Source organism: Papilio xuthus, unplaced genomic scaffold (genome assembly GCF_000836235.2).
Source record: "Papilio xuthus unplaced genomic scaffold, Pxut_1.1 DF826961.1, whole genome shotgun sequence".
NCBI lineage: Eukaryota > Metazoa > Arthropoda > Insecta > Lepidoptera > Papilionidae > Papilio > Papilio xuthus.
In genome coordinates this window covers 6,808,776-6,836,142 of record NW_013531688.1, presented here as the reverse complement: position 1 = coordinate 6,836,142, position 27,367 = coordinate 6,808,776, and the positions used below count along the sequence as shown (strand labels likewise).

At 34.0% G+C, this 27,367-nt stretch overlaps 1 protein-coding gene across 1 annotated transcript in view; it reads right to left on the bottom strand.

The window, feature by feature from the left end:
* LOC106120011 (uncharacterized) overlaps positions 1 to 27,367 on the bottom strand; it is a 132,077-nt gene that overhangs the window by 3,430 nt on the left and 101,280 nt on the right. The window contains exons 5-16 of the mRNA XM_013315165.1: positions 10,472 to 10,604; positions 10,057 to 10,265; positions 9,642 to 9,752; positions 7,423 to 7,626; positions 6,762 to 6,913; positions 6,090 to 6,231; positions 5,004 to 5,134; positions 4,168 to 4,327; positions 2,291 to 2,447; positions 1,441 to 1,580; positions 737 to 873; positions 322 to 487 (exon numbers count right to left, since the gene is read on the bottom strand). Coding sequence (XP_013170619.1) covers positions 322 to 487; positions 737 to 873; positions 1,441 to 1,580; positions 2,291 to 2,447; positions 4,168 to 4,327; positions 5,004 to 5,134; positions 6,090 to 6,231; positions 6,762 to 6,913; positions 7,423 to 7,626; positions 9,642 to 9,752; positions 10,057 to 10,265; positions 10,472 to 10,604 — 1,842 coding nt within the window. The remainder of the gene's footprint in view (positions 1 to 321; positions 488 to 736; positions 874 to 1,440; positions 1,581 to 2,290; positions 2,448 to 4,167; positions 4,328 to 5,003; positions 5,135 to 6,089; positions 6,232 to 6,761; positions 6,914 to 7,422; positions 7,627 to 9,641; positions 9,753 to 10,056; positions 10,266 to 10,471; positions 10,605 to 27,367) is intronic.

Here is a 27,367-nt window from a genome sequence, read left to right as displayed (position 1 = left end):
AATATGAAACTCTAGAAGGTAATATTAAAAGTACGTCAGTGGTTTTCAAGTTTTTAGGGCTTAAATAATAGTAAAAGAGACGTAGATAAGTGTTTCCGTCCTTCAAGAAAAAATATTTGGTGCTTACGGAGATAAAGAGCTAGAAAGCTACTGTAAGAAGGAGGAATGATGATGATGAATTTGTCAGCGCCGAATTTAAAGCTACCTTCCTGTTAAAGTCTCGTCAAAACTTGTCAAGTGGTTCCGAAAATTCAAAAACTGGATATTCGTTATATGTAGAGATTGGGGAAAATTTATATTATTCAAAAATGAACTACTAACCAGTGTACTTGGCCTGACCCCGGAGCGTGACGGTCTCGATAGTGGTGACGTCACTGCGGCCCTTGGCGTTGACAGCGTACAGGTCGAGCCGGTAGCGCGCGCCCGCAGGCAGACCACGCACCTCCCATGATGGCGGACTGCGGCTCGTCGATACGTTGTAGCGCACCTAAAGGTAATTTTCAAACTAGTAAGGATATCTTTTGTAAAAGAATTTGACTGACCAATTGAAGTTATACTCAATTAAAGAGACAGAGACAAAAAAACGTTAATCAGATTATAAATGTGAAGGCCCACTTTCTTTTATCCGACCATAAAACAAAAGAATTTACTTTGTCACACTCAACTTCTATCATGTTAAGATAGCACTCTTCTAATTCTGTTAAGCTACTTATCTGTCTAATTTTGTAAAGCTGACCTTAAGGGAAGGCAGTTCCAACAGCTCCAGCAGGAAGGTCTGCGGCAGGCCACCGTCGAAGCTTTCCACGCACTCTACATACAGCGCGTCTACGCTCTGGTTCGCCACAGAGCAGTTCTGCAGTTGAAGCGGCCGACCTACGTCGTATACAAAATAATTATGAAATTATGATGGCTGTTCAAAATGTGCATAGAATTGGGAATATCTTCCTGTATTACAAAATTGCAATCATCCATTAGTGGTAATTTTATAGCAATTTTCTATTCAGATAATTTGTTTAATAGTCTATGTTAATTAAAATTTCTTTTTTATAATAAAGCAGATTTTAATTTTAGCAGTAGTAGCGGCAAGGAGCGCATTACATTTAATTACTTCGCCGGCGCAGCGACGTAACAAAGTGCCCTCGGAAGACGACTATTAGTTTCTTTACGTTTAAAGTGGACTACAAAAATTATATGAACATTAACATGATACACAGATTAAAGTGTTCACAAAGGTTTTGTTAAAAATATTGTTATTTTTAATCTCAGATATACCAGAAATTTTTTTAACAAAGTTAAACCAAACCACAAAAATTAATTTCTAAACTTGAAGTAGAAATGTAATATAAGCTTGTAAATTTTTTTGATTGAACTAATTATTGAACTTTTTCCTAGCTTCATATGTTGCGTTTAATACTCGATCTGACAGGTGACAAAACATACCAGCAATGACAAGCTGGAAGAGACAGGGCACCTTCTGCTGGCCTACAGAATTCTCGCCATAGCAAGCCAGCGTTCCATACTCCATATCACTGGTCGGCGTGTAGTTGAGTGTCGAAATGTTACCGTGGCTGTTGTATAATCTATATCATAAGAAATATACATTTGGTTACGACTAAATTAATATTAGATCGATCAAAAAAATATTTAAATTTTTAACGAAAACGAGTACAAAAAATTATTCGTTTTTACTATATACAAGGTTTCACCTGCGACGCCGCCCGTACAGAATTAAATAAAAAAAAATTGTAGCTTATGTGTTCTTCCAGACTATGTTCTATAGCTGTACCAAATTTGAGCAAGATCCATGCCGTTCTTGTTTTTCACTATTACCTTTTACTTGCCAGTATAAAAGTAAATTTTGAAGAACAAATTGAATTACGATTAGTTATTATCCTAAGAGGAAACGTGCTCTATCTTGCATCGCAAAATAAAGTATTCACATTTAAGACTCCTTTTAGAAGCTTCGATCATTCTTATTCAACTTTGTGGAAGTTAATCAAGAATGCAAAAAAGATAGCCTCCGTATAGATGAAAGTTTTCTTAAAAAGCTTTTCTCCCTCGATTAATCAACGTGAATATTTATGGTTACCAAACAAAATACAAAGAAATTGTAAAATTAAAAACACCATTAATTATATTCAAAACGCTGATATTACGGACTTTTTAAATACATACATTTTAATAGGTAATATATGTGGAAGCAGCATAAGAGTAAAACCTTTTTTAAGTTTTTTTTGATGCAAGTGAATCGAGCATGTACTTTGGGATATCTTTAAAGTTAGTCGGGTACCTGGGCGGTAAGTCAGTCTGTTCCCCTGAGTTGTTGAATGTCCAATGAAAGGAGACCAGCGCTGGGTTGGCGTCGACAGCGCAGTGCAGCGAGACTGTCTCGTGCTTCAATGCTCCGTATAGCTCGTTATCTTTCCTCTCCGCACACACGGGGGCATCTGAGTACAACATACTTTAAATTAAACAACTAAAAATCTTATCTATTCAAATTGTACGGAGTTCAAGGACAAGGTACAAGGAGTCCAGAAGTTGTAGACCAAAAGTAGAGATTTTGTTAAATTCTCGATTCCATTAGTATTCCGTATTAACTCAAACATTCAGCCATTACTGTTTAACTTTATTGAATACAATTATCAACAATTACTACTCATTGTTCCGAAACAAACAACTGCAGTGTATCAACTCGATAACCATGAATAATAAACATCATCGAACAATATAAAACGAATTCAATGATCACAATAACTAAACCAGAAACTATTCAAAACAACAACTAAAACTCCAATAAAGCAATTCCATGCTAACAATACGACGTTTAACAAGGGCTCGTTATAAAACTAGATGCACACTTCACCAAGGCTGTAGCGGTCGAAGAATTGCCGGAATTCCTTAAAACAACGGAATAAATTATCAGAGACGCAGAGATTGATGGAGCACTTACTTTGTAGAATAATCACGGCGCTTAAGAGGCTGCGTTACTTCCCTAAGATAATTACTGTGTGCAGGCAGTTTAATTAGAAAATTAATGCCTCCAGAGACATCTGGTTAACCGACGTTGTGAGTTTCTGAACCGCTCAGCGGGTAAATTGCATTTTCTGTCACATGAACAACTAACTTATAAGATTAAACATGACCGATGTTTAAGCGATTATCTATATCGTTAATGGGCGATAAGTAAACCTTTAATATTATAATTTGTATGTTTATTTATCTCCCTAAAAAAGAGGTTTATTTGGTAAATGAAAAGGTCTTAAATGTCCGCAATGCGCAACCCCTAAATAATCGCCAAATCCCGGCTGACGAAGTAATTGACTTTTTACGATATTTTTTAATGTTTTTTTTTATTTTATAACCGACATACAAAGAAACTATGAATTCAAAAATATTTCTTTCACAAGTCTAGACCTCAGTGAAACTTTCGATGTTTGGGGACTTTAAAAAATAATAAATACATTTTATTTTCAAAAACAATTCCAATATATCAGGACAGCGTGAGAAACTGTGAGCAATAAAAACATATTTATTGTAGACGACGAAACGAATTGTCGCAACATTCCGTGAAAACAGAATCCATTTAACAAATTAATAATTTTAGTAAACGACCCCTTTGTTGTATAAATTTCAAGACGTTCTAGGTTATAAATTGTATAGTTTAACTGCTTTGAATTCCGACAATAAATGCTTTTATTTATCTGTTAGCGTCGCAACTGTCCGCTGTAAAATTTTATTACGTTATATGCATTGCGGGCTGAGTAAGCTGGCGATATAATTCTCAGTTAGCGGCGCGGCAATGTATCCGCGCAATCTCCGGTAATGCTCTCGCTCCACACTTAACGCCACTTTGCGGGAGTGCGCCGCTAGTTCCGCCTCAGCCTAGTATTTGCCGGTATTACCTTCGAAATTGCACTGCGATTCAGAGTTTGCGGTGTTAAGTGCTTTTACGGAAATACTATCGCGGTGACGTTTTTTTCAAGGATTGCACCGCTAAATAGTCGACTGTGTTGCAAATGTTGACGCATTTAACCTCATAAAGTTCGTCCTGAGAATACGGCATCGTATACGTTACGACTCTACAGTTAGCAAATAAAATTATTCACACTCTATAAAATTCGTCTCTTTCATTTAATCTAATAAAACATTAAGAATTCAGATATTTACATCGTATTTGCAACGTGACGGGGTTGCTGGTGCCCTTGCCCTCGCTATTGGCGGCCATACAGGCGTAGTCGCCGGCTGCGCGCCGCGTCACGCTCTGCAACACCAGGCTCTGTGCGCTCAGAATCACACCCAACGCCTCATTGTGGAAGATCTCGGAGTTCTGAGAACAAACGAAATTGATAAAACATTGTACACAAGTCGACAGGTGCTAATTTTAAACAAGCATTTGCCTAACTTAACAATTCCTTATTAACAAATTATCAGATTAAGCGTCCAAATAAAAAAAAATTGCAGACGTACAACTATGACCGTCTTGGTGAATTCATGAAACAAGTCAAGAATACATTTAAGTATGAAGATAGTTCGCAAAATATGCCGTAAATAATTCCGACACCTTAGTTAGTACTAAATTAAATAAACAGCTGGTACACTGAGAAACTGATCTACGAGACTCGTTATAGCGAATACTTGGATATTGCTCGACTGCTCCAGTATATTGCGCTGTTTACGACTAAGAGAGATATGCAAAGAATTTATCTCACTGCAGTACCAAATTTAATCATACTCGTAACATACATTTTGCTTTTTATAGAAGATAATAAAAGTAATTTACAAAAGAATTACTAAGGTTACTGATAAACGATTAATAGTGACACCCAGATATGTCCAGGTTAATGTCCTAGGATCCACGAAGGGCCAGATGGGGTTCAACGATGGTGAAAGATAAAGTTCAGGGTTGTCAAAATAGAAAAGTTGGAACAGCTGCGAGTTCCCAATAGTAGAATAAAATCGAAAGGGGTCGAAGGTTAAAAAAAAATTAAAATCCACAAACTTACATCATGAAACCAAACCAATCGGTGTGTCTTGGGATTCGCTTTCACCGTGCATTCGAAGTAAACGTCGTCCCCTTCCTTTATCTCGTTAGGGTTCAAATTGGATCCCATCTTGAGATCAACGATAGGCACATCTGTAACAAGACGATTTGATTAAAATGCTTTATCCTCTCAGGGACAACCTATTGTTCATTTATGTGACTTGACGGAATACGACGTTACTTTATATTAAACTGGCTATATAAAAGGCTTTTGAAACTTATCTTACATGGACATTCTGACCTAGTACTTGATAATCGGCTTTCAAATTTATTGCTATTTTATTTGTTTTTAATTGGACATTACTGACAACGAAAATTAAACAAAATTCAAAGTAATTAAGAGGGGTTGACAAAATGAAATACAATTAAAGTTTTGATTTGAACAAAACTTAAAATTTTCAAACTATAATAGTCATTAATTAGTGCAGACGTAATCAAAGTTTAAACGAGGCACTGATGACCTGTCAAAGGTATTGTCGAGGGCAAATATATTTCTCACAATTTTAACAAAGGTTTAATATTCGCAGTTGCAGCTGTAACATTTGGGTATGCGTACTACAAAGAAAAGTATATACGACTTTTATGTAGACATTTCCCTAATCTATGTTCCCTGTCACTCGGCCGTCAGATAATATTTCTGGAGATGTAGATAAAACCACATCGAGCAAATTTTATTTTCGTCCGTAATCCAGCAAGAGCATTTAATTAAAATTTATGAAGCAATATAAAGTTGAGAAGGAACAAATTATTAATATCTCGGAGTTTGAGGATTATCTCGAGTAGTACGACAAGTTCGTCCTCAATCTTTGTGGTCGACGTGTCATCTCCAGAGATTTATTAAAATCTTTTTCGGGAAGTATCGAATTCATTCCGCGGCCACGAATTCTTTTTAATTATTTTGTGATTCAAACTTTAGTAATCTTGATCGTGGTTGTAAAATGTATTTAGCAATAGGCCGGCGCTGTCAAAAGTGATAGAAATAATTGGTTTTTTGGACAATTTGGATTTGTTTATTAAGATTCGTTTTTATTACAGTATATCTACTTACAGTGTACATTGAGTCTCCATTTGTCCTCAATAGCGGAGTCAGGTATATGCTTGTTCTCCGCGCGGCAGGTCAGCTGACGTCCGTCGTCTTCTACAGCCGGCACCAGGCTCAGCACACTCAGCGTTTCGTTGTTCTCAGAGAACTAGCAAATGATACTGAACTTCAAAATTAAGTCACTAACTTAGATTTAGTGCAATTAATATTTATGGATTTTGTCTGGTCGATTTTTTTTATTTAATACATCTGGCACATAAGCTAGCTATCACATAACATCGACATTCTCCTTACAAATACCTAAATCAAGATGTAAATTTTTTAACTTAAACAAACAGCAGTTAAAAAAGAACTTGAATAAAAAGTTACAATTGTACACAAAAATAAAATAAATCTTAAAAAAATAAAGAAGCGTTCAAAAAAGCGCCGCACTCAAAACAAAGACTTCAAAAAGCGACTCTCCATTCAAAGTTTCGCAAAAAGGAAACAAAGCGATAAGAAAGCAACAAAAAGGGAGACGACATCGCGAAAGAAGCCGCAGTAACGACCTTATATTCGCAAAAACATTGAAACAATGAAGGACAGGACGACACAGTCATTATGGTTCGTGGAAAAAGTGGAAAGGAATCTATTAATTAAGACAATGGAGAAGTGCGGATAGACAAAGACGTCGCTCACGTTTTTCGCCATTCGCTTGAGTTGTCTATTGTTTTTCCACCACGTGACAGTCGCCTCGGGCCGCGAGCCGGTCGTCTTGCACTCCACCTCGTACCTCTTGTCCGCGGACACTTGCTTTTCTTTCGTTAATATCGTTACCGTAATCGGTTTTACTGCAATAAAACATGAATGTTTAATTTACTTAATTTTATGTTAATAGGCGTAGCATAACTGGTAACATCATACAGATAAATGAAAACAATTCTTCTATTGATACTCCAAAAAGAACAACAAGATGTAAAGTTAGTTAAGGCATAATTTAACATTATGTTAAACTTTTAAACACATAATCGATCATATTGCTCTGTTACCCGTCAGTTGTAATGACATTAGTGTTGTGAATAAGTTTATTACAGCACGTGTCACGCTGTTAATGTTACATGTTGCATATTTGAATACTAATTAAATGCAAGTTACCTCACTAATCACTTCCGTTTGTAAAGAATAATAAAATATTATAATAATTCATAGTACGTGACATCGTAATTCAGACAACAATAAAGGGTTTTGTTAATTAATTTTCCATGTATAAGTCCTACTATGTCGTAAATATATTTATCCTCAGTAACATATCTTTTCTCTTTTTTTATTTATCTATCATTTTATCTACAGCAATACTTACAATTTATATCTAAGATCAGTACTTTGGTTTCAGGCGGCGCTAGATTAGTATTGGAAGCTTGACAGACGAGCCTCGCGTTAAGATGCTGTCTACCCACGTTGGGGAATGTCAGAGTGTTTATAGTGATGCCGTCGGAGCGCTGCTCGTACGAGTCGTCTATCACCACGTTCTCCAAGTACCACGTCACCCTCGGTCTTGGTACACCTAGGAATTGAAAAAACACATAATATCTGATGATAGGAATCATAGATAAGGAAATACTTAACAGACGGGTAAATTAATAGATTTATGGATCTAGAAGAAGCGAGAAGTGCAGCACAAGGCGATAAATGATCGTAACATCTTCCTACCGCTTTGGATTATAAGCGATTATATTACTGTTCGAACTTGTGTTAATTAAAATCTAATTTTCTAAAACTATCTGAAGCAACCAGTAGAAAACAATCATTCTTGATGTATGCAAGATTATTAATTTTCCCCCTGGATAATGAATATTGTTGCGTAGAGGTTAGTAAGTCTTGAACCAAATTACTGTTATCTTAACTCTTTAAATTTTTTAAAGTAACTGAACTCTGAAAGATTTACTTTAATATTGTTAATTGGCTTTCAAGCGATTTTATTACTTAAACCAAATTTTATACAGTTTGTTTTAGGGTCAAAATTAATAAATTGGGCAGTCAAGAATTTAAATAATTAGAAACTTTGAAATTATTTGGTGAACTCGTTTTTTTTTTGTATAAAATTAAAAGGATTCGAAAGTTAGATAATATTAAAATATTTAATGAGGTTAACCTTATTAAATTTTGCTTAGTGTCTTAAAGATTTTTTTAACTTGAGTAAATGGAAAAGGATCGATTGAAAAATTTAAGTGTGAACAAATAATAAGAAATATTTAGAAAAATTGAATATAATGCTTTCCTTTTCTATCTATATTTCGAATATTTGTACATGTTACAGAAAGTTATGCAGTGTTTCCACACCTTAATAAATTGACCAAAAATGATGTTCAATCGATCATAGAAACGTAAGCCCTATGTCATTACCATCCTATTATATTCACGTTACAACTACTTTTATTTATTATCCATTCGAGGTGTCCGAGATTGAAACAATGGCGAGTCGTAAATGATAAGAAAACAAAGACAGTGGGTGGCAATAGTGTTACTGTTTCAATGTCCCATAAACATGTATAAATTATTATTATAAGAATTCCGCATATTCAGTCACAAATATATAATAAAAGAGTTGTTTATTTTTACTAGTGCTACCTCATTACCTCGTGATTATGCTTGCTATACTTTTGTTTATGGAATTTTCTGTTGGTGACTAAACAAAAGTTGGTTACAAAATTTATGGCACCAGGCAATAAATCTCAAATGAATGGTGCAAATATTTGACAATTTTACTTATAAAGATGTGATCCTTAACTGTGAAAATTATTTTTGATATTAGAAGTGAACAAAATCAATATACACTTAGTGGTATGTCAATCGGTAGTAGCAACACTAATCGCGGAAAATAAAAAATGATCCATCAAACAATTTGATAGAGAAATCGGGCAATCGTTACAAAGATTGATGGTTTTACCCGCGAAGACTTTTACACTTTTACTTCGAAGAATAAACGCTCATCAGAGTTCAGGAACATCTTTAAGCGTTATTGAAATCATATGAAATGTAACCTAAGACATTAAGATAGAGTAAGAATTTTAAATCCATGTATACAGTACATATTTAACATTTATTACCAAATATTTACATTTATTTTTACTTATCATTGTCACAGATATTTCCTTAGCAATTGATTTATGATTATGTATAGCTATTTTAATATTATCCCCAGCGTACTTTTCAACGGTACATTTGAATGCAAAGCTTATGTGAATTCAATATCTAATCTAAACACATAATGATGGTTTGATTTCGGAAATAACGTTGTTGTTAAGGTCCGTCCGACTTTCTAATTCAATAGTGAACTAATGTAATTGTCGTTTATATGCTTAACATTGCAAGACTTATGTCAAGGTAGTAAACGCTTGTGCATTTAAGGAAATAGATGGTCATCTGATAAAATTGTAAAAATGACGGATCACAAATAATTATTTAACTTTCTCTTCTATCTTTAGCTGCAATTATTTTTTCCTAAAGAAATGTTTACTATGTGTGTAACGTGTTAAGATCTAATGGAAACTTTTACTGGGTCGTTAAAAATTTACTAACCTCCTTCCACTTCGCAAATGAGTAAAACATTAGATCCTTCGTTGTAAGGCTCTACTAGTTTGGTCCTGTCTCTGCGCTTCGCGTCGTAAATCGTCGGCCTGCTCGGCGGGACTGCGGCCAAAGTTAACACGTACGTGTTAGTTTTTATTACAAGAAAATGCTGGATTTATTCTCAGTCATGCAAAACAACTGTAATTATTTTCTGTAGCAAAAAACTTGAGAATGTTATTAATGTTTTCAAAAATTCCTGTACACACAGGAATATACATAGATTTTCATACAATTGCATCGTGAAATCTTCAAGATTTTGTAAATTTATTATTCTGATGAATCCAAAATGAATTTAAATAATAGTAAATTAAACTAAACAGATGACATATTTGTTTCAATCGTTTATAAATATAATTATACTTACTTATAACACTAAAGTTTACTTTAAGATTTCTGGTAGGTGAATTCTTAAAGTCAACTCGACACCTGTAGACGCCAGCATCGACGGCAGCTACATTGTCGATCATGAGGACAGCAGGCGTGGCACCACCGCGGAAGAAGGCGCGGTTGCCGAACACCGTGGGCGATGACCACAGCTTCGGCTGCGTGTACGAACGACCACGGATGTCGTAACTGTGAGCAGAACAACAACTTAAATATTACGAATATCCCTTAGTGAATTAATCACAGATGGCGACTTACTGCCATGTAGTAAGTCATGTATGTATGTAAGTCGTCCAACAGATTGATTTATGTCTCACTCATATGTGTTGTGGGCAACAAGAGATTTTTGTAGCAATCGTAGAGAAAGTAGACACAGTGCCAATAATTGCACTGACCTGTAAAGTGGTTCCCCGTCGGACTCCTTGAACCAGAGCACCATGACGACGGCGTCGTCAGCGTGCAGCGGCTGAATGTCGCACGGAAGTGACGCCTTCTTGCCCAGCACTCCCTGCACGTCCGACGTCGGCACTGTAAATAATATTAAAATCAAATATTTGAAGTTGTCTAAGAACTAGAATATATTTAAAGGTAGTAGTAAATAATGAAATTCCTGATAACATTTTTGTAATAAAGAATCTTTAAAGAAAGGAAGTATCAACTATAATCTATACTGTAGTAAAAATTACCCAATAGAAGCGAGGAAATAGAGGAGACATATCATAATAACAATAAAACATAGTCACAACATTTCAAATGTTGGTAAACAACAGCTCTGAACAACAAAACAATATGATATCGTAACATAAACTTGGAAATGTCATTGGATTGAGGAGCGTTTGCTGTGGCCACTCGAAATGAGTGTTTGCCAAATTTCAAGACCACTTGACATAATTCGCCTTAGAAAATATTTATGAAGGCCTTTTGAAAATGCTGCCGAGACCGGCTCGTGTTTGTAAAAGAAAGATGTGCCTGAAATGATCCGTGGCCGGGTTCTGAACGCCATAACAAGAACCATAATGGTGAGCAACGTATCTACTCATTTGTTTATTGTGGAAAATCATAGGCAGCAGTTGTTTAAAAAAACAACAATGTGCTGTCGCTACTAGGTTCTATTCACATATGTAATGGTAATAAATTGATTAAAGAAAGAAGTCTAACTGAATGTGTGTAGCCAGTCTCGACATTGCTTTTGTGTCGTAAATGTTTGAAATGTGGTATTTGAATAATAGTTACGTTCTAGATTAAATTATTAACTTCATAAATACATTAAATTCACAGAAACAAATTCAAGACCTACACAACTACCACACAGTCTTTTAACTGGTAAATATAACCCCTAGTATTAAAACAAACTCCCTCACAAAAGCGTTGTATTTTAATGTAATTGTCCACATCAAGAGAAACGTGATGTAAGGATAATATCTAAGTATTCGTACTAATCTTCTTGAATGTATGTTATCTTCTGTAATCACCATAAAATTTCATTGAGTAACTCAGGAAACCGAATCTCCAATATCGACGTGTGTACGATCCTTAATGTCCTACTAAAGAAATAATGCTGATCCAAACATTGGCTTTGGTGAATTCGTACGCAGTAGCTGACATCAGGCTGTACCAAGCTGTTACCTGTACAGCGTTATTATTACATAGTTACGGTCATAAGTTTTATCTTGATATTTTTAAGTTTTTAAATTAAAGTAAAGGGGGAAATCTTCCTATTCATCTCCTCCTCAACATGGACTCATTAAATATGGTAGGTAACGCATTTAAATCCTTTTATCTTATTGCAGATACAGTGTTAGACGCCAACAACATGTGTTGCATAAACGCGCCAGCTTGACCGGTGCAATACTACGACCACACAGAAGACAGAAGCTAAGTCGAAATATTTCCTAGTCTCGTCTGATGAGTGCACATAAACCAAGATTTTAAACCCCGTTCCAGCCTCACCTTTTTCTTATATGACAAGGATGGTAATGGGAAAGGGATATGATGATGGATGGAAACCATAGGAATGGGAGTTGCTCGTTTGCCATCTTAATATATAAAATATAAAAAGATCCAGGTGCACCAGATTTTGGATTTTAGTAAAAAAATATATAATTCATCTTAGATCAAACAGATTTTTGTGCACGTTCGGTATCATGCATAAATATTACAATAATAAACATGAAAATGTCGTACATACATTCTGTCATATGAATCAATGTAGTTCAACAGGCAATAAAGTATTAAATGTTGATAAAAAAGCTTTGAATAAAAAAATGTAGCGAGCATAAATCGGAAATTGGATAACATTACGTGACTGTTGGCTGTATGGAGCACACTGTACTCTATTGACAACGCACTCACGTCTCTGTATTGGCTGATGGCGTGGAATTTCGTCAATTTAACCTGAATCTCAATTTCAGTCTCTTATAAAAGGTTATCTTTATGAATCATGTTTACAATAATTGTTAGTGTTTGTGCGTTTCCTTATTTTTGTTATGATCTTTCATGAATATACCTGTTTCTGTATTTCCTTTATTAAATATAACTTTTATCTTAATACCAGTTGCAACTATGCTTTTTGCTAAATGTTCAGGTTTTCTGGCTTTCATATTAATTACATATAATTTTCTGGACCAGCGTGGCTCCGGGCTAGACTAAACTACTTTATTGATTACTTGAAGTAACTTGTGACTTTAGAATGCATGTTTTACAAATGCATTTATCAAGACATTTTGCTTATGTAATGGGTCTGGTATAACTTATGGTAACAAGACTAACGATGGCTTGCCTTACTGAAGGTAATAATCATAAAAGTAAATTACCCTTCCCCTGTACTTGCTGCGTCGTTCCTATGTTAATCAACCACTTATTGCAACTGATTTATTCCGAGTTGTAAACTAAATTACTTTATTTTCATAATTCAGCTGTTTCATAGTTCAATGGTGTTAAGTAAAGTCGACAAGTGGTGAAATTGTCGCGAAGCTATTTAAGACATTGTAATTATATGTATCCTAATTATTATGTTACGTAACGTAAATTTTTCAAAATGTTGAGAGTTGTTCAAATCGTTTTCAAAACTTATCTCTTATTAAAGGAAATCAGAATGTTTAATAAAGTTAAACACAATTTTCAAAAAGGCATAATCGAAAATTAAACAAAGCAAATCATTTTGTAAGAGCATTAAAATGAAATACTTATTCTTGAAAAGTGAAAAGGACTATTGTAAAGTATAATGAAGAATAAATTCAAAGTTATCGGGTAACCAACCGCGAGTTCGCAAGTCAAACAAACTTAAGTTTAACTTTGAATCATACTCCAAATCGTTCCAGTTTACAAAGGACACCTGCAGGGCTTGTATTTCCCACGTCGATAGATGTCGCTTCGAATCGACTTGCGTTTACTGAGGGCCTAGCACGAATATTCGTGAGAATGTTTTCCTAACGTCATCTAGAAAATGTGTATTAAAATTAGTGACCCTACCGGACGTAAAGTACGTCAACAAATCTCATACTAATTTCGATTACGTTACGTAGGCGCGTGTCGCAAATATTCGTGTACTTTGTAATCTTCAGTCACTTTTAACAAACTTTTTTCTCTACTTTAATGCTTTATATCTTTTACAAATTTACTTAAGCACCGTCACTTAGCTTAATTACTCCAGGATAGGATCTTAATAATTGTTACCTGAGAATCTTGTTTTTTCAGCTAAATCATTGTTAGGTTTTTGTATGGTTTTTGTTGTATGGATACGTGACTTGTATATGTGAAATTAATGACACTTTCATCAATATTTTCGGCAGCTGTCGTCTGGGCTTGAGATGAAAACAATGACTCTCGCTATTGAAGTATCGTGGGCGTCAAAAACTCCCGAATATGTTTTAAAATATCAACTTTGACATAAACGTGTTAGTAAAGGTTTTTAGGACACGTATTGAACTTTTAAATTTTTGAAAATGAACATAATTTTAGATCGTTCTTTTTAAATAGCTTATGATATTTAAGTGAAAGGTCGAACGATTTTAATACAGTCAAAATCATTGCGTCGAACCTCTGCCTTATTAGCTACTGATCCTTAAAGTGTAGAGTAAAAAAAATCTTTGAATTTATTACTCACAAAGTAGTAAAATATGGTTGTATGATTTTTTTTTAATAAGAACACATAACGGAATAACTTTTCTAACTTATAAAGTTACTTAAACAGTAAATACGAACAGCTAAGCCGTAGAATTAATTTAACGTAAACATTTCTCTGAAATACGATTAAAATTTAGCTGTGTACACCTCGTATAGCCGCGTATCGCGTTTCCCAATTCCGAAACCCATACTTCGAAAACAATTTAAATTAGCGAATTTCTGCGAGCGTTGTATCAAAAATTTCCGACGAAACAGCCGCGTTTCCGAACTATGTGGGTCTTTATTTGGAGTGCGCCGGAATTACAATGGCGGTTCGAGGGCTGAACAGACATAAAACGAACCTTCGATTTTATTACGTTACGACCCGGTGGTAAGGAATTACTAAGCTTTGTAAGAAAAAATCTTACATATCTCGTCCATATCTTAACTAACAATGTAAACATATAAAGAAATAAATAAAACTCTTACTAATATTATAAATGCGAATGTTTGAATGTATGGATGAATGGATATTTATTAGAATGTATCTCCAGAAAGGCAGCATGGATCTCGCGAAAAGATGGCATAGATGTAGAACATAGTCTGGAATAATACTTCTGTGTTTTCTCTCCTCGATTAATGGTAGGCAACGCATCGGGAATTGCGAACGTCTAAGTGCAGCGAACGCTCGCCATTTCGGCGAATTTAGATTGTCACTTGCTCGTTATACACCTTATGATATAAAAAAAAATAGGCTACTAATTAGGAGTTTTTTTTTATTTTGCGCGGACGGTATTGTGGCCTACAGCTAGTAAATAAATTAAATCAAAGTAATTTTATAAAGCAAATAGATGTAGGATAACTCGCCGATGACTGATTAGCAACGGCTTGTATTGATTACGTTGATCGAATCGTCTCAATCTACGCCTTTGGCCATTGAAACTCAATATGCTTGAATTAATTATAACCCACCCACATGCGTAAATATAATATGGAAGTACAAGTTGACATGTGGGTGGATATACCATCAAAAACATTATAATGAGCATATGTTTTGGTTGGTTGGTGAAATATGTTCAAATCACAATTCGACCACTTATTTTATTAATAAAAAAATTAAACCAAAGTGGATTTTTTTTTCACGAAATTTATTTTAAGTTCCATTTCAACAACATATAAGTTTAAGTAATGTTCGGTTTAAATGAATTTAAATTCTTCCTTTAACTATACCAAGAAATATGTTTCAATAAATGAACACTCCTAGAGTCCGCTTCTATTAATGGTACAAGAAATATTAATAAATCAATTGATATATACAAGTATTATAAAAATAAATATACAAAACAAAGTATTATACACAAATTCATTACAAAAATATTAATCATCAAAGATCGTTATCCCTTTTTTTTCTCGTAATTGTCCTTAACTATCCACACTGAAAGCTTCCCTAACAACACTTAATTGCTATATATGAAGTTAAAGTTAAAGTTGTTAAGTTATAAAGCAATCAGAGATTGAATCATTATAACATTAGTTCCGGTCGCAGATCACGTGCCTTCATAATTATTCATTACAAGAAGAGAATATAAAAAATATATGACAATTGCCTTAAAATGAAACAATTAGTTTTTTCTAGAGACCTCACGCGGTGTTAGAATAAATCATTAAAAAATAATTGATAGGTTATTGATGAAGATAAATTAAATGTAGTAAAAACATTAATCACAAGTCTGCATAGGAATGGACTAAGTCATTGACACTGAAACATTTCAAAATAACAATCTAAAATACTGTCGCTCGTATATGAAAAAAACGTATTTATCCTTTAATGAAATACGCTTCGATAAAAAAGCCAAAGTTGCCGACAAACACGAAAGAAATGTCGGAGGTGTCTTTAGAGCTTACAACCAGAAATTCGCAGTCTTTGACCCCTCAAAGAGTACAGATTTGTGAAAGTTATTTTTGTTATAATACATTGAGATTTAATCTTAAATCTATTTTCAAAATCACCCAAGAAAACAGCTGAATAAATTTACGTAATACTTAATCCACATAGAGGCGAGTAATGCCGGGTAAATTGCATTAGCATATGTATAGAGGTGGGTATTATATCTGTAAGTGGTCATTGAGCGACCGCAAGCGGCTCGCTGATCAATTATACGCTCATTACACATCTGAATGGCGAGCGAGTGGCGACAGACCGATCGATTCTAGCTCGTAACAGCCGTACCTAGTGCTAACATAACATACAATGGTGTGTCATGTACACTCAAGGAAACTCGCGGTGTTCCACTTATAGAAAAAATTGTCTTGTTCATTGCAACGAGACAAAGTCGACCTCTTCTTAGAAAAGCAATTAGTTAGCACAAAGTAATTAGCCGTTTACCGCAAACCGACACATTTAAAAGCTGCGTTCTATTGAGTATTGTTCTAAGACGTCGTCTCGATGTGTATAAAACGTCATGACAATAGCTTTTAACGTGTAACACAGCCAGATTCCCCGATTTTACAATAAATTTAATTCTTACTTTCACGGTTCAAACATTTGTAAAATACTTAAAAAATATAGAAAAAAATATTATTATTTACATTACTAAAACAAACACAAAATTAGAAAAGTACAGAAAGTTACATTACTAAATTATAATAAATATAATACTTTGTCCTAATCAAAAACTTCGTCAAAGTAATCACCTTAAAATGTCTTAAAATTAGAATTAATGAGATAATCAGATTTAATTTATATTCTTGAAGAATACAAATTCCGATTCATATTAAATTAATCTCAACGAAGAATTTAATTATTCTGTACGTACAATTACGTAAAGTATCTAAAAAATATTTGATAGATCATTTAAATATAAATCTACTTATAAAACCCCGCTCGAGTAATTTAATTAAGATTAAAAATCCGTAAAGAAACTCCGTCACATCATTCAATATTAATTTTACGCCGTAAATTTATTTCTTAAGATAGTTAAATGTAGATTTTCTAAATCCATTTAGTTGACTTTAAATCTACAAGATTACCCGTGACCGAAGAACACCATACTTTAGTAACTTTAATAAAATTTGTCAGACAATTTTAAACAATATATACCAAAGATTTAACTATTGTTTGCTGACTGTACTAACTAATCATTTGCTATCGACTGTATCTATTTAAAGTCTAATTACAAAACAGTACTTATTTCATTTTATTTATAATGTTACTAACTGGACATTGAACGTAAACTGGCATTTAGTATCTACAATTATGAACTTAAACTTTAGTCACGGAATATTTAAGTTAATTCTTAATGGCGAATATTCTCGCAAGTGTGTGGTTTGAATTTTCTACGGATTGTTGTAACAAGCCCCTTGTAACTTTGTAATAAGTAAAGCTGTCCGCCTTTACGATGCTGGCTTCACTATTAATTAGGGTTCCTTTAAAAAAAGATGAAAAGAGAGTCCTGGCACAAGTCTACAAGAAACCTATTCACTATTTTAAACTGATCATACGATAAAAACCATCTAAGTTCAATTAAATTTTTAATAAAAAACGTTAATGAATGAAAAAACTAAATTAACTTTTAAAATCAACAGAGTCTTCTAAAAGACGAAAATAATACCCTTAATACGTTTATATCGTATAAACTAGCGTAACGTAATTACGTGGTATTAAATCGTTTAACAGTGCAATGTTTAATTCAGAGAAGTGAGACAAGCTCGCTGTACACTGAACGCTACACAAAGCGGCGCCATTTTAACGTTCCCGCCAGTTTCTATGTCACGTCAGTTGTTGTTTTTGTTGGCAACTTTATCTTGGCGCTCTGTCGTCTCGTTGCTCTGTGGTGTACGTCCGACTGCTCTGTGCTCTATGTCTGACTGCTCTGTAGTCTGCAGCCTAACAGGTGTACAATGCCTCTATGCTCCGAGCAACGTTTCATAATTTACACTGCATTTTTATATTTTCTTGCAATTTATTTGGATTTTCAGGACTTCTGACGAATATACAGTAATGTCATTTAATTTTTTATGTAAATGTACTATAATTACAATTAGTGTTCAAGAACTTGCTAAATATATTACATCGATGACTAAAGATGAATAGAATAAGACCCAATTTTTTCTACCACAAAAAGACTGATGTAAAAGATATAGTCTGTCTTCCAGGGATGACATTAACGTAGTAAATCAAGTCAAGAAAACAGAAATCTAATTACAACCATTTTACGTCGTAAACGTATCTATAATTAAATTTTATAAAGATTTATATGTATTTTAGAACATAGATTGGTGATAAGTTTTGACACAATATGAATATTGTGTTAGATGTTAAAACATCTAATTTAAATATTAATTACTATACATTTGAAATGATCACTAGTATTATGCTAAACAAATGTAATTACCGTATTATCGTACGTAATAAAGATATAAACTATGAAATAAAAGGTAAAATCCTCTGTAACGAGGGAATTATACTAATTCGTTAATGGACGAGACATTCTTGATAATGGTGAAGACGACGAAATTCTAAAAAGAAATTAACGTTCAACAGACGAGAGGTTAATTAAAGCTGTTCGATAGGCTCTTGATATAACAGAAATTAATAGAGCCAAGAGAAAATTTATATGAAACGATTCTTCTTTAGTAGTGACGGCGTTGGTACGCGAGGGGCCAAGTCGTGAGCTAAATGCGATAACAGAATTCGACTCATTCACAGATAAACTACTACACACAATGAAGATGTCTTTTACTTACATTATACAGGTGATTTAGGAAGTATTATTAAACATTAATAAAATTACCAGACAGATAGATTGAAATAATGTCAATCGTAAAGTTAATGCACGTTTTCGATAAGGGTACAAAATAACATGTGTGTAAATCACGAATACAATGTTTCTTAAGACACAAGAATTCAAGTTAGAATTTAAAAAAAACATGCATGCAAAGGTTACAATATCTTATGAAACGAGGTTGAAGAGTCAACGGATCACCTGATGAGAGTGGTATTTCGGTGTTCGAGCCGACACCTTAGGCTGAATATTACAATTGCGGTTTCTACCACTGTTCAACATGACAACAACATGAATAAAGAACGTAAACGTTATAGATAAAGTACTTTAGAAAACGTGTTCTCTTTTCTCTTGGACCGATATCATAAACAGTCGATACCGAGCCCCCTGTCTGCGTCCCGATAAGAGCCGGAGAATAATGACTAGAATGAGTGAGTGGGTGGACAATATGAAACTAGATCGATAACTATATTAGCCGATGAAAAATTTGGTCATAATTGTGATTGATTCCATTCAAATAACTTCGTTCGGACTGCCGAACTTTCTAATCGCACTTTGAACTCACTCGAGACACGAGAATTAATCATAGTCTAGAAGTTAACGATTGAGAAATTAAAGCTTCTTTATTACAAAAGTCACTGAGGATTGCTCTTTTGACCATTCTTTTTTATCTAGGAGTCTTCGTCTCCCAAATTAATTGTCCGAAAGTTACATTAACTACTAACACAAATCTTCAACAAAAATAAATAATAGCAGTTCATATCTATAATCTAACATCGTATTTATGTAACGAAAGACACGGGACGGAATATATTCATTAATCGTGTGACAACACAATAGCAAAAAATAAAGTTCAAACGCCCATATACGGGATATAATAAGACTTCTATCATCTTTCGAGTACAATTGCGAAACGTAAGTTAAAGGCGTTTTTCCCATCGATAAAAACGTCAGGCCTATTCTCGAAGGTTCCATTCTACAATTGAGTTTATTTTTAAGGCCAATCCATTGTGACCGTCTGAATGTAAGCCCCGTGACCACCCGGAGAGAACGTTGGACGAATATAAATTAGGGATCGAGAGAGATGTTTCAATTTCTAATAATGTTACAGACGTAAACTGTTCGTTGTCGGTTTGTAAATAAACCAGTAAGTTTTGAACTAGAAAAGAATATATTTTAGTTTGTTGTTGACATAATATACTTTATAATTGGCTCCACTTGTCTCACTCCACACAAACTCCAAAATGGAAGAAAATCTAACGACAATTAATGAAACACTCAGTTAACATCAACTGTGGCTACATCGTAATCCATTTTTTTATTGTTAAGGTTTAAGATCATTAAGCAGATTTGAAACTAATCAAGACAGTATGTATTTTTGCCTCCAGCATCAAGTTATTATATTATGCAAGATAAGTCTTAGTAAAATATTTTTATTCCTGAATTCTGTTAAGGAAATTTTCCTTTGAACATATTAACTGTACGTTAGTGCGACAGCGGAGGACATGTGTTCAAACATTTCGAATTTGGGTCGCGACGTCGTCGCAAGCTTCGTAATATATTAATGTTGCACGTCACTTTGGCATCTGGCTAAAGCGAGAGTCCCGGACAAATTCTCATAGTTAGGCAACAGTTAAATTATATCTGTCACTAAATGTCATACGAGAAATATTTGAAAATTCTTCAATAACATGAGAAAAATTTAAGCTTATTCAAATGTATTTAAAGTCACACAATTTTTAATTATATTAATATTGTTCTTGATACGATTACATTACATATTTTTTTCTTTTATCTGTTTCACATAAAAACTAAAAGTCAGTGTTCTTCTTGAATTCATTTAAGGAAAATCTAGTTTGGTTTCTGATAGTAAACTTATTAAAACTATTAGATAAGTTATAAGAACCCATTCTGTGCAACTATTGCATTGTCGAATCTGCACAAACAAAGAGTATATTAAACAACAAGATGCAAGGAAATGAAGTAATAATTGAATATGAAACACAAGAAACAGGAAACAAAGAGAATACGTTGCATACAGGAATATATACGTTATAACGCCGAGGTCATCTAGAGTCGGCAAATGTAATAACACCTCGTGCTCCGGCAACCAAATTGAAAGCATAACTTCTCTTTACCCGCGGCGCAGGTGGCCGTGCTCTCTCGAATTCGGATGCGTCAATATATTTCTGTCTGCTGTCTGCTTTGATGCTAAAATATGCCCCGGCTTATTGGAATCTAGTATATTGCGAAACTATAAATCTCAGCAGAAGATGATTATTGGTGTACTGACGAGCGTACACAATTTGTTAATAACTACTTCATTTGGTAAAGTAAAATATATAATTGCGACTCTTTTAGAACATGTTTTTGGTCGTAGATGAAAGAATTTAGCGGACTTTAATATAAATGAATATGAAAATAAAGTGTTAAAGAATTGCCCTTCTTGACGTATGTACTAAATTATGGTACCTACAGAAATGATAGATGTTTGCACAACTATGATTAACTATGATAAAACGGATTTTATAGAGAGCACAAAATTCAAATGATGTCATAATGTTACAGACATGGTGGACGTTAATTATTATTACGATGAGCAAAATAGTTTTTTTTCTTATTTGGCACGCTGAGTAACCGCAGATCCAATTACAGCGAAGGATTCTATCTCAGCCACCGGAATGACAACATTCATCTATTATTGATATGTATCTAATAATAAAATAATTATACGATGACGTCAAGACGTTTCATTACATGGACTATATTTTTTTAGAAGTACATCATTGAAATGATGGCTAAGATTTAGACTATTGTAATAAGCAACTCGTCTAGACAGTACGTGTGTGCCTTAATTACTCATAATTGATAGACTTAGTATGTATACAAAGCAGAATGTGCTATATTTAAAAGGTGACGACTTAACTGCTGGGCTGACGGGGACCTTGAAGGGTAAGTCAATAGCAATTATTTCAACATCAAGGACCCCGTTCGTTATTTCTAAAAATCCCCTTTTTAGATTGGCGCAAAGGTCACGTTCATTTGTTGTTTTTTTTTCAACAGAATTTTCAAGCCTGACTGATCGTTACCACACTTAATATTTTTTATTTTTACACACCCTAAAATACATCGACGATGAGATTATTTTAGGAACACTTAAGCTTTTGGCTTGGCTTTGAAGGTTTCGTCTCCTTTCTCTATTTTCATTTTTCATTTGTCTTTGTCTTCTAGAATTGCTATGACTTCGCCGAAAACAACATTGTAGAACAGTAAGGTAAATTTATCATTTATGCTGTAAGTAGTAGATGCAAACCAAACATCAAATCCATAAAGAAACCCCTCAGAGGTTGTCTTAAAATTCAGCATTCAATAAGCAACTCGAGCTTGACAGCAAACCGTATCTTATTTGAAAATCAAAAAGCAGTTGGCGAGGGCCCGCTCTCATTCAAAAATGTACCTATGATACGCAAATATACACAGCGCTACTACGATAATACGAATAACGAACTCACTGCATTCTCGACAAATGGAATATTTTGATATTGAAATCAGTAATAATTATATCATTTTAGTAATTAAGTTGTAAACATGATATATGAATAAAGAGGAAGCGAAAGATAGTCCAGATGTGTGATGCCAAATGTATCTATAATCGCTTTGGCTTAAACTTCAAAAATATTGCGGCTATTTATTTATGACTTATCTATTTTCGTCTCTACCATATAAAAAGTGAGTTCAGAATGAGAATGTGTTGTAGGGGTCTTCCAGTACACAATCCCCTGAAGGCCAGGTGCACAACGGCTCGGCAAACACGTGTCTGGGACATGTTTGGAGGATCCACTCACTCCACATTGTATACCAGCTCAAATAACGAGCGATTGCAGCCCCTCCCTCACTCCCCGCTTACTCCAGTGATACCGTGTAAAAGTCTTACACAGTTTCTCGTTTTTTGACTCGCAGAGGCCCGTCTGATTTGTGTTGGTAAAGTCAAGTCGTTGCTTTCAAGAACTTTTTTAATGATTTGAGTTCTAGTCAGGCTTTTAGTTCGTAGGCGAAATGTTTAATGGTTTGTTTTTAGTGTAAATGGAATAGCCTTGAATAACCAAAACACACTACCAAGCACAATTGGTTTAGTTGAAGACTTTGTAATTTTTCGGCCTTTTGTAAAAATGATATTCCAACATACCTTCTCATAGAACGCTATTGAGGCAACTTATTGCATCTCATAAAACGAGGTCAGAAGGTTGGGAAGATAATGCTTGGAGAGAATGGCCTCAAATTCGTTGCATTACCCCACCAATTTGGCAATGCGGAGCGCAATCGAGTTAGGCCGGCGGACTCACTTGTGCATTATAACGACCGCTTACCTTACCGTCTCAAGGAGCCTCCTTGATTAGAGACCGCTCTTCGCTAACACGACTACCTTCTATAGAATTTCTTAGCTCGACAAAATCAAAGGTTTAAGTCTCTATTATTTCTCCATCATTTATTCTTGCATTTCCTTGCATAAAAGCTTTGTCTTTTCTTCTTATCTGAAAATTTCTACGTCATCGTTTTTAAATTTTATTAAATATGCTTTTGCAGATATGAAACCTATAAATTAAATTAGTGAAGTCACTCATCAATCTTACAATATAGGTAAAATGAAGAACTAAATATTCATATTGTATAGACCGACAAGGATATCTGACTCTGTGGGCGTAAGTCAAACTAATTATTAATATGATAGCTCACTAGCGCCCTTCTTAAAATGTCAAAAAGTGTCCTTTTCGTACTGCAGTTTGTGAAATTCCAGGTTTTACTGACTCTTACTACTATGAAACTGAAAATAGTACAGATAACTTCAATACAAAATATCACACACTTCTCCGTGAGCTTCTTTCCGCAGTATAACAACTACGAGAATGACATTAGTTCGTTACAAGTTCCGTTGTTCGCGAGCGCAACAATTCCAGCTCTTCGAGAATTCTTATTAAAGTAGATAAAAAATTTCCTTTTGACCGAAATAAAACATCGAGAATATGGCGAGCGGAGAGTCTAATATAGAAAGTTTTATTTAATTCCGTTTTTTTCTCAACAATTCCATTATCTCGCGTCCCCTCACAAGATGTTTACTCAGAGCTACAATTCTGAATTTTATTAATTTTACCTTTTCGGCTGAAGATCAAAACAATGCTGATTGAGACCATTTTATTCAATATTGTATTAGGGTCGGGTGTACTTTATTTCCAAGGGGGAATATTCTTTGTGTGTTTTAGATATTATTCCCCTTTAAGAGGCCAGGTTTCTTTATCAAATTCGATTTCAGAATCGATATGTTAATATTGTAGATTGTTACTATCATTTTGAATAATATTAAAGCTACGGAGATCAACGAAAACAAAATGGATAGGGGATTAAATGATGATAATGCCTGGGCAAAAATAAGTAGGTACCTGCAGGTTACGTCGTCTTCATCTTCAATTATAATTAGTGTGAGTTTTCACTATAGTAATACCAACATGAAAACACATCAATGAGAGGGTGCTGATGTGTTCTTATTCTAGTGCTTCAGATAGGGTTAATTATTTTTTTTCGCATATAATTTCTTAATTTATAATAAACGCATTAGCTGAGCTATAACAAAGTGTGTTTATATTAAAATACATATAACATAAAAAAGTGTAATTTACACATTTAATTCCGTATTCCCTCTGATTAAATTTATTTGAACATGATCTTATCATGTAATGATGGGTAACGACTTGAACAATCTTCTGGCAGGTGATAACTTTGTGTCTTTACGTATCGCCGTTATGTTTCTTAACGCAACAAGTGTTCGAGAGATCGATGATAATAAAATCGACTTCTATATCGCTTCGATACGAGATAAAATCGAATCGTTCTCGACATCTTATCTCCTCTTCGCGTTCGATCCAACTCTTTTCTTGTCGCGTCGCGCTCGCTGTACGAAATCTTATTCGATTCTAAATCGTGTTTGAATTTTTTACTCATTTTACATTCTATCCTTCAATTGAGTTTGTACTTGATATCGATATTGGATTAATTTTTTGATTCTTACTTACATATACATCCTTTGCTAATTTACGCTTTGAAATGAATCGTTCGAAATAAATGCTTCTATAGTGCGAGCTATACGGCTTCTCAATATCATATCTAGAGATATAGATTTATTTAGTTGCAGCGAGTCGAAATTCACAGAGGCTGCGTACAGATGTGTGGAAGACGTTTAAATATTGATGTTTAGTTACGCGTTGGTATATTCTTGCACTGTTTATCTATGTCTTTTTTTTCTTTTTATTTATCATTGTTATATGTTATTTACTGTTATTATAAAATATGTTATCTTGTAAACTGTTATATAAAGTGAGTGTAGTGTCAAATTGGTTGTATACTGTAAGGATTCTATGCAGTTGTTTTTAAATAAATAAAAAAAAATAATTTAGCTTATTTAGAATTTAAGTTCAATAACAATGACTATGTAAATAATACTCACATTAGAGTTATCAAAGAATATAAAGACGGAACACACGACACCGACACGACGTCGACCTACAAAAAGGTTGGCGTAAAATAAAGGCTTAATTACAAACACATCTCGCACCTATAATTAGCGTACGTTTATTACAATCATCCCCATTGTTCACTTCATCAAAATCGGGCCTTCCTCTCAATAAGGCACATTATTTATGTCTTCATCATAATTTTGTTCTACCCACGCGTTCTGAAGGTGAAGCTTAATTAAAAGCTTTCAACGATGAAATATTACTTGTAAAAAAATAGATATTGTACATCATTATTATGTTTAATGACTTGCGAAACAACTATTATTTCTTAGAAAATAATAAAATGAACATCTACATTATCTACAACAATCAAAATATAGAGATAAGAGTATCACATCTACGTCTTATGGTCAAATTACTACGATTTATTTGATTATACTATACTTATACTAAAATAACGTGCCAGCTCGCACAATCCATAATTTGAGACACCAATTTAAAAATCATTCTGTGATTCATTGATTTTACCGAAGGCAAATTAAACGAAGAAATTCAGTGTGAAAATCAGTTTCAGTTCATTAAAGCCAGCCGACATCAATTACGTATTCGGTCAAGTGAAAGTTTTCTTAAGAAAAATAGAAGGTGATTTTATATCAACGGTAAATCCCTGAATAATAGTACGGAAATAGCGGCAAATACTATAGGAATTCTTTAATTAGAGACTTCTCATCGGATTAAGATAAGATAGCCGAAATACAATACTTCTCGATTCCGTAGTCGATTATCCGTAACACAGTTGGACGCGAGCGAATGCCCATTTGTCAAAGGATCAATTAGTAAGCCGATTACAATGACCCACGGACTTGTTTTTCTTATTAATAAACAACCAAATGATTTTAGACTTTAGAACCATCAAGTTAAGATACATATTCGATTGATTATTTCATCCGTCAAATGTAGACTAAGCTCGATTTGTGTTCTATATTATTGATAATTCTTGTGTACCTTGAAGCAAACAATGGTCGATGTAAAAAAGCTCAATAAATCAGACGATTAACAAGTTGTTTGTATTTAATGTTGACAATCATATGTCGCATTACGATCGAGATTACGGCGCATTAGCTTTGAAAACAGTTTTTCTTACAATAGCTGTCGGTGACATGAATATTGTAGTTTCTTACTCTTCTAAGTAAATGTAGCTACACCATCATATGATTAATTTATTGACATAACCTTATCACTTACACAAAGTAGTACTAGTGATAGAATCCAACCCAAAACCTTATATGTATTTATTCTTTTATATCATAAGGTGGCAAACGAGCCAACCTGAATTCGCCAAAATTGTGATGCCGTCGCCTATAGACATCTAGTTGCCTACCTCTAGGTACAGAAAGGGCGTATTTTCGCTTCCTATGCATTTCCTCCTCCGTCAAATCCACTTCCCTTCCCATTCTTTTCTTACAAGAAAATAATGACAAGAGAAAGAAGACTAAAATTAGGCTTCCGGGACACACACTCATCGGACAAAACACGGAATTGCTTCCACTTTACGCTTGTTTTCTGTGTTGTCGTGGTATTGCACCGGGGAAAGAAGAAATTTTTAAGAATGAATACTTAATATGAATATAATAAGAATTTTCAACAAGCGTAGTAGGCCTGTACAATATTTACGAGTTTGTTATGTCGAAATGTTTCAAGATAATCAGTATTCAACGTCTAAAGCTTGTAATATTCGACAATGTTTCACAGATTTACGTCAAAAGCAGTCAAAATAAACAATACTACAATAAAAAGATTTTTATTTACTTTATTTAATACTAATATTACTCGATGAGACGAAGCGATGTGGGCAAATGAACATGGTTCTGAATTTATTTACAATAACTTTTCTAAC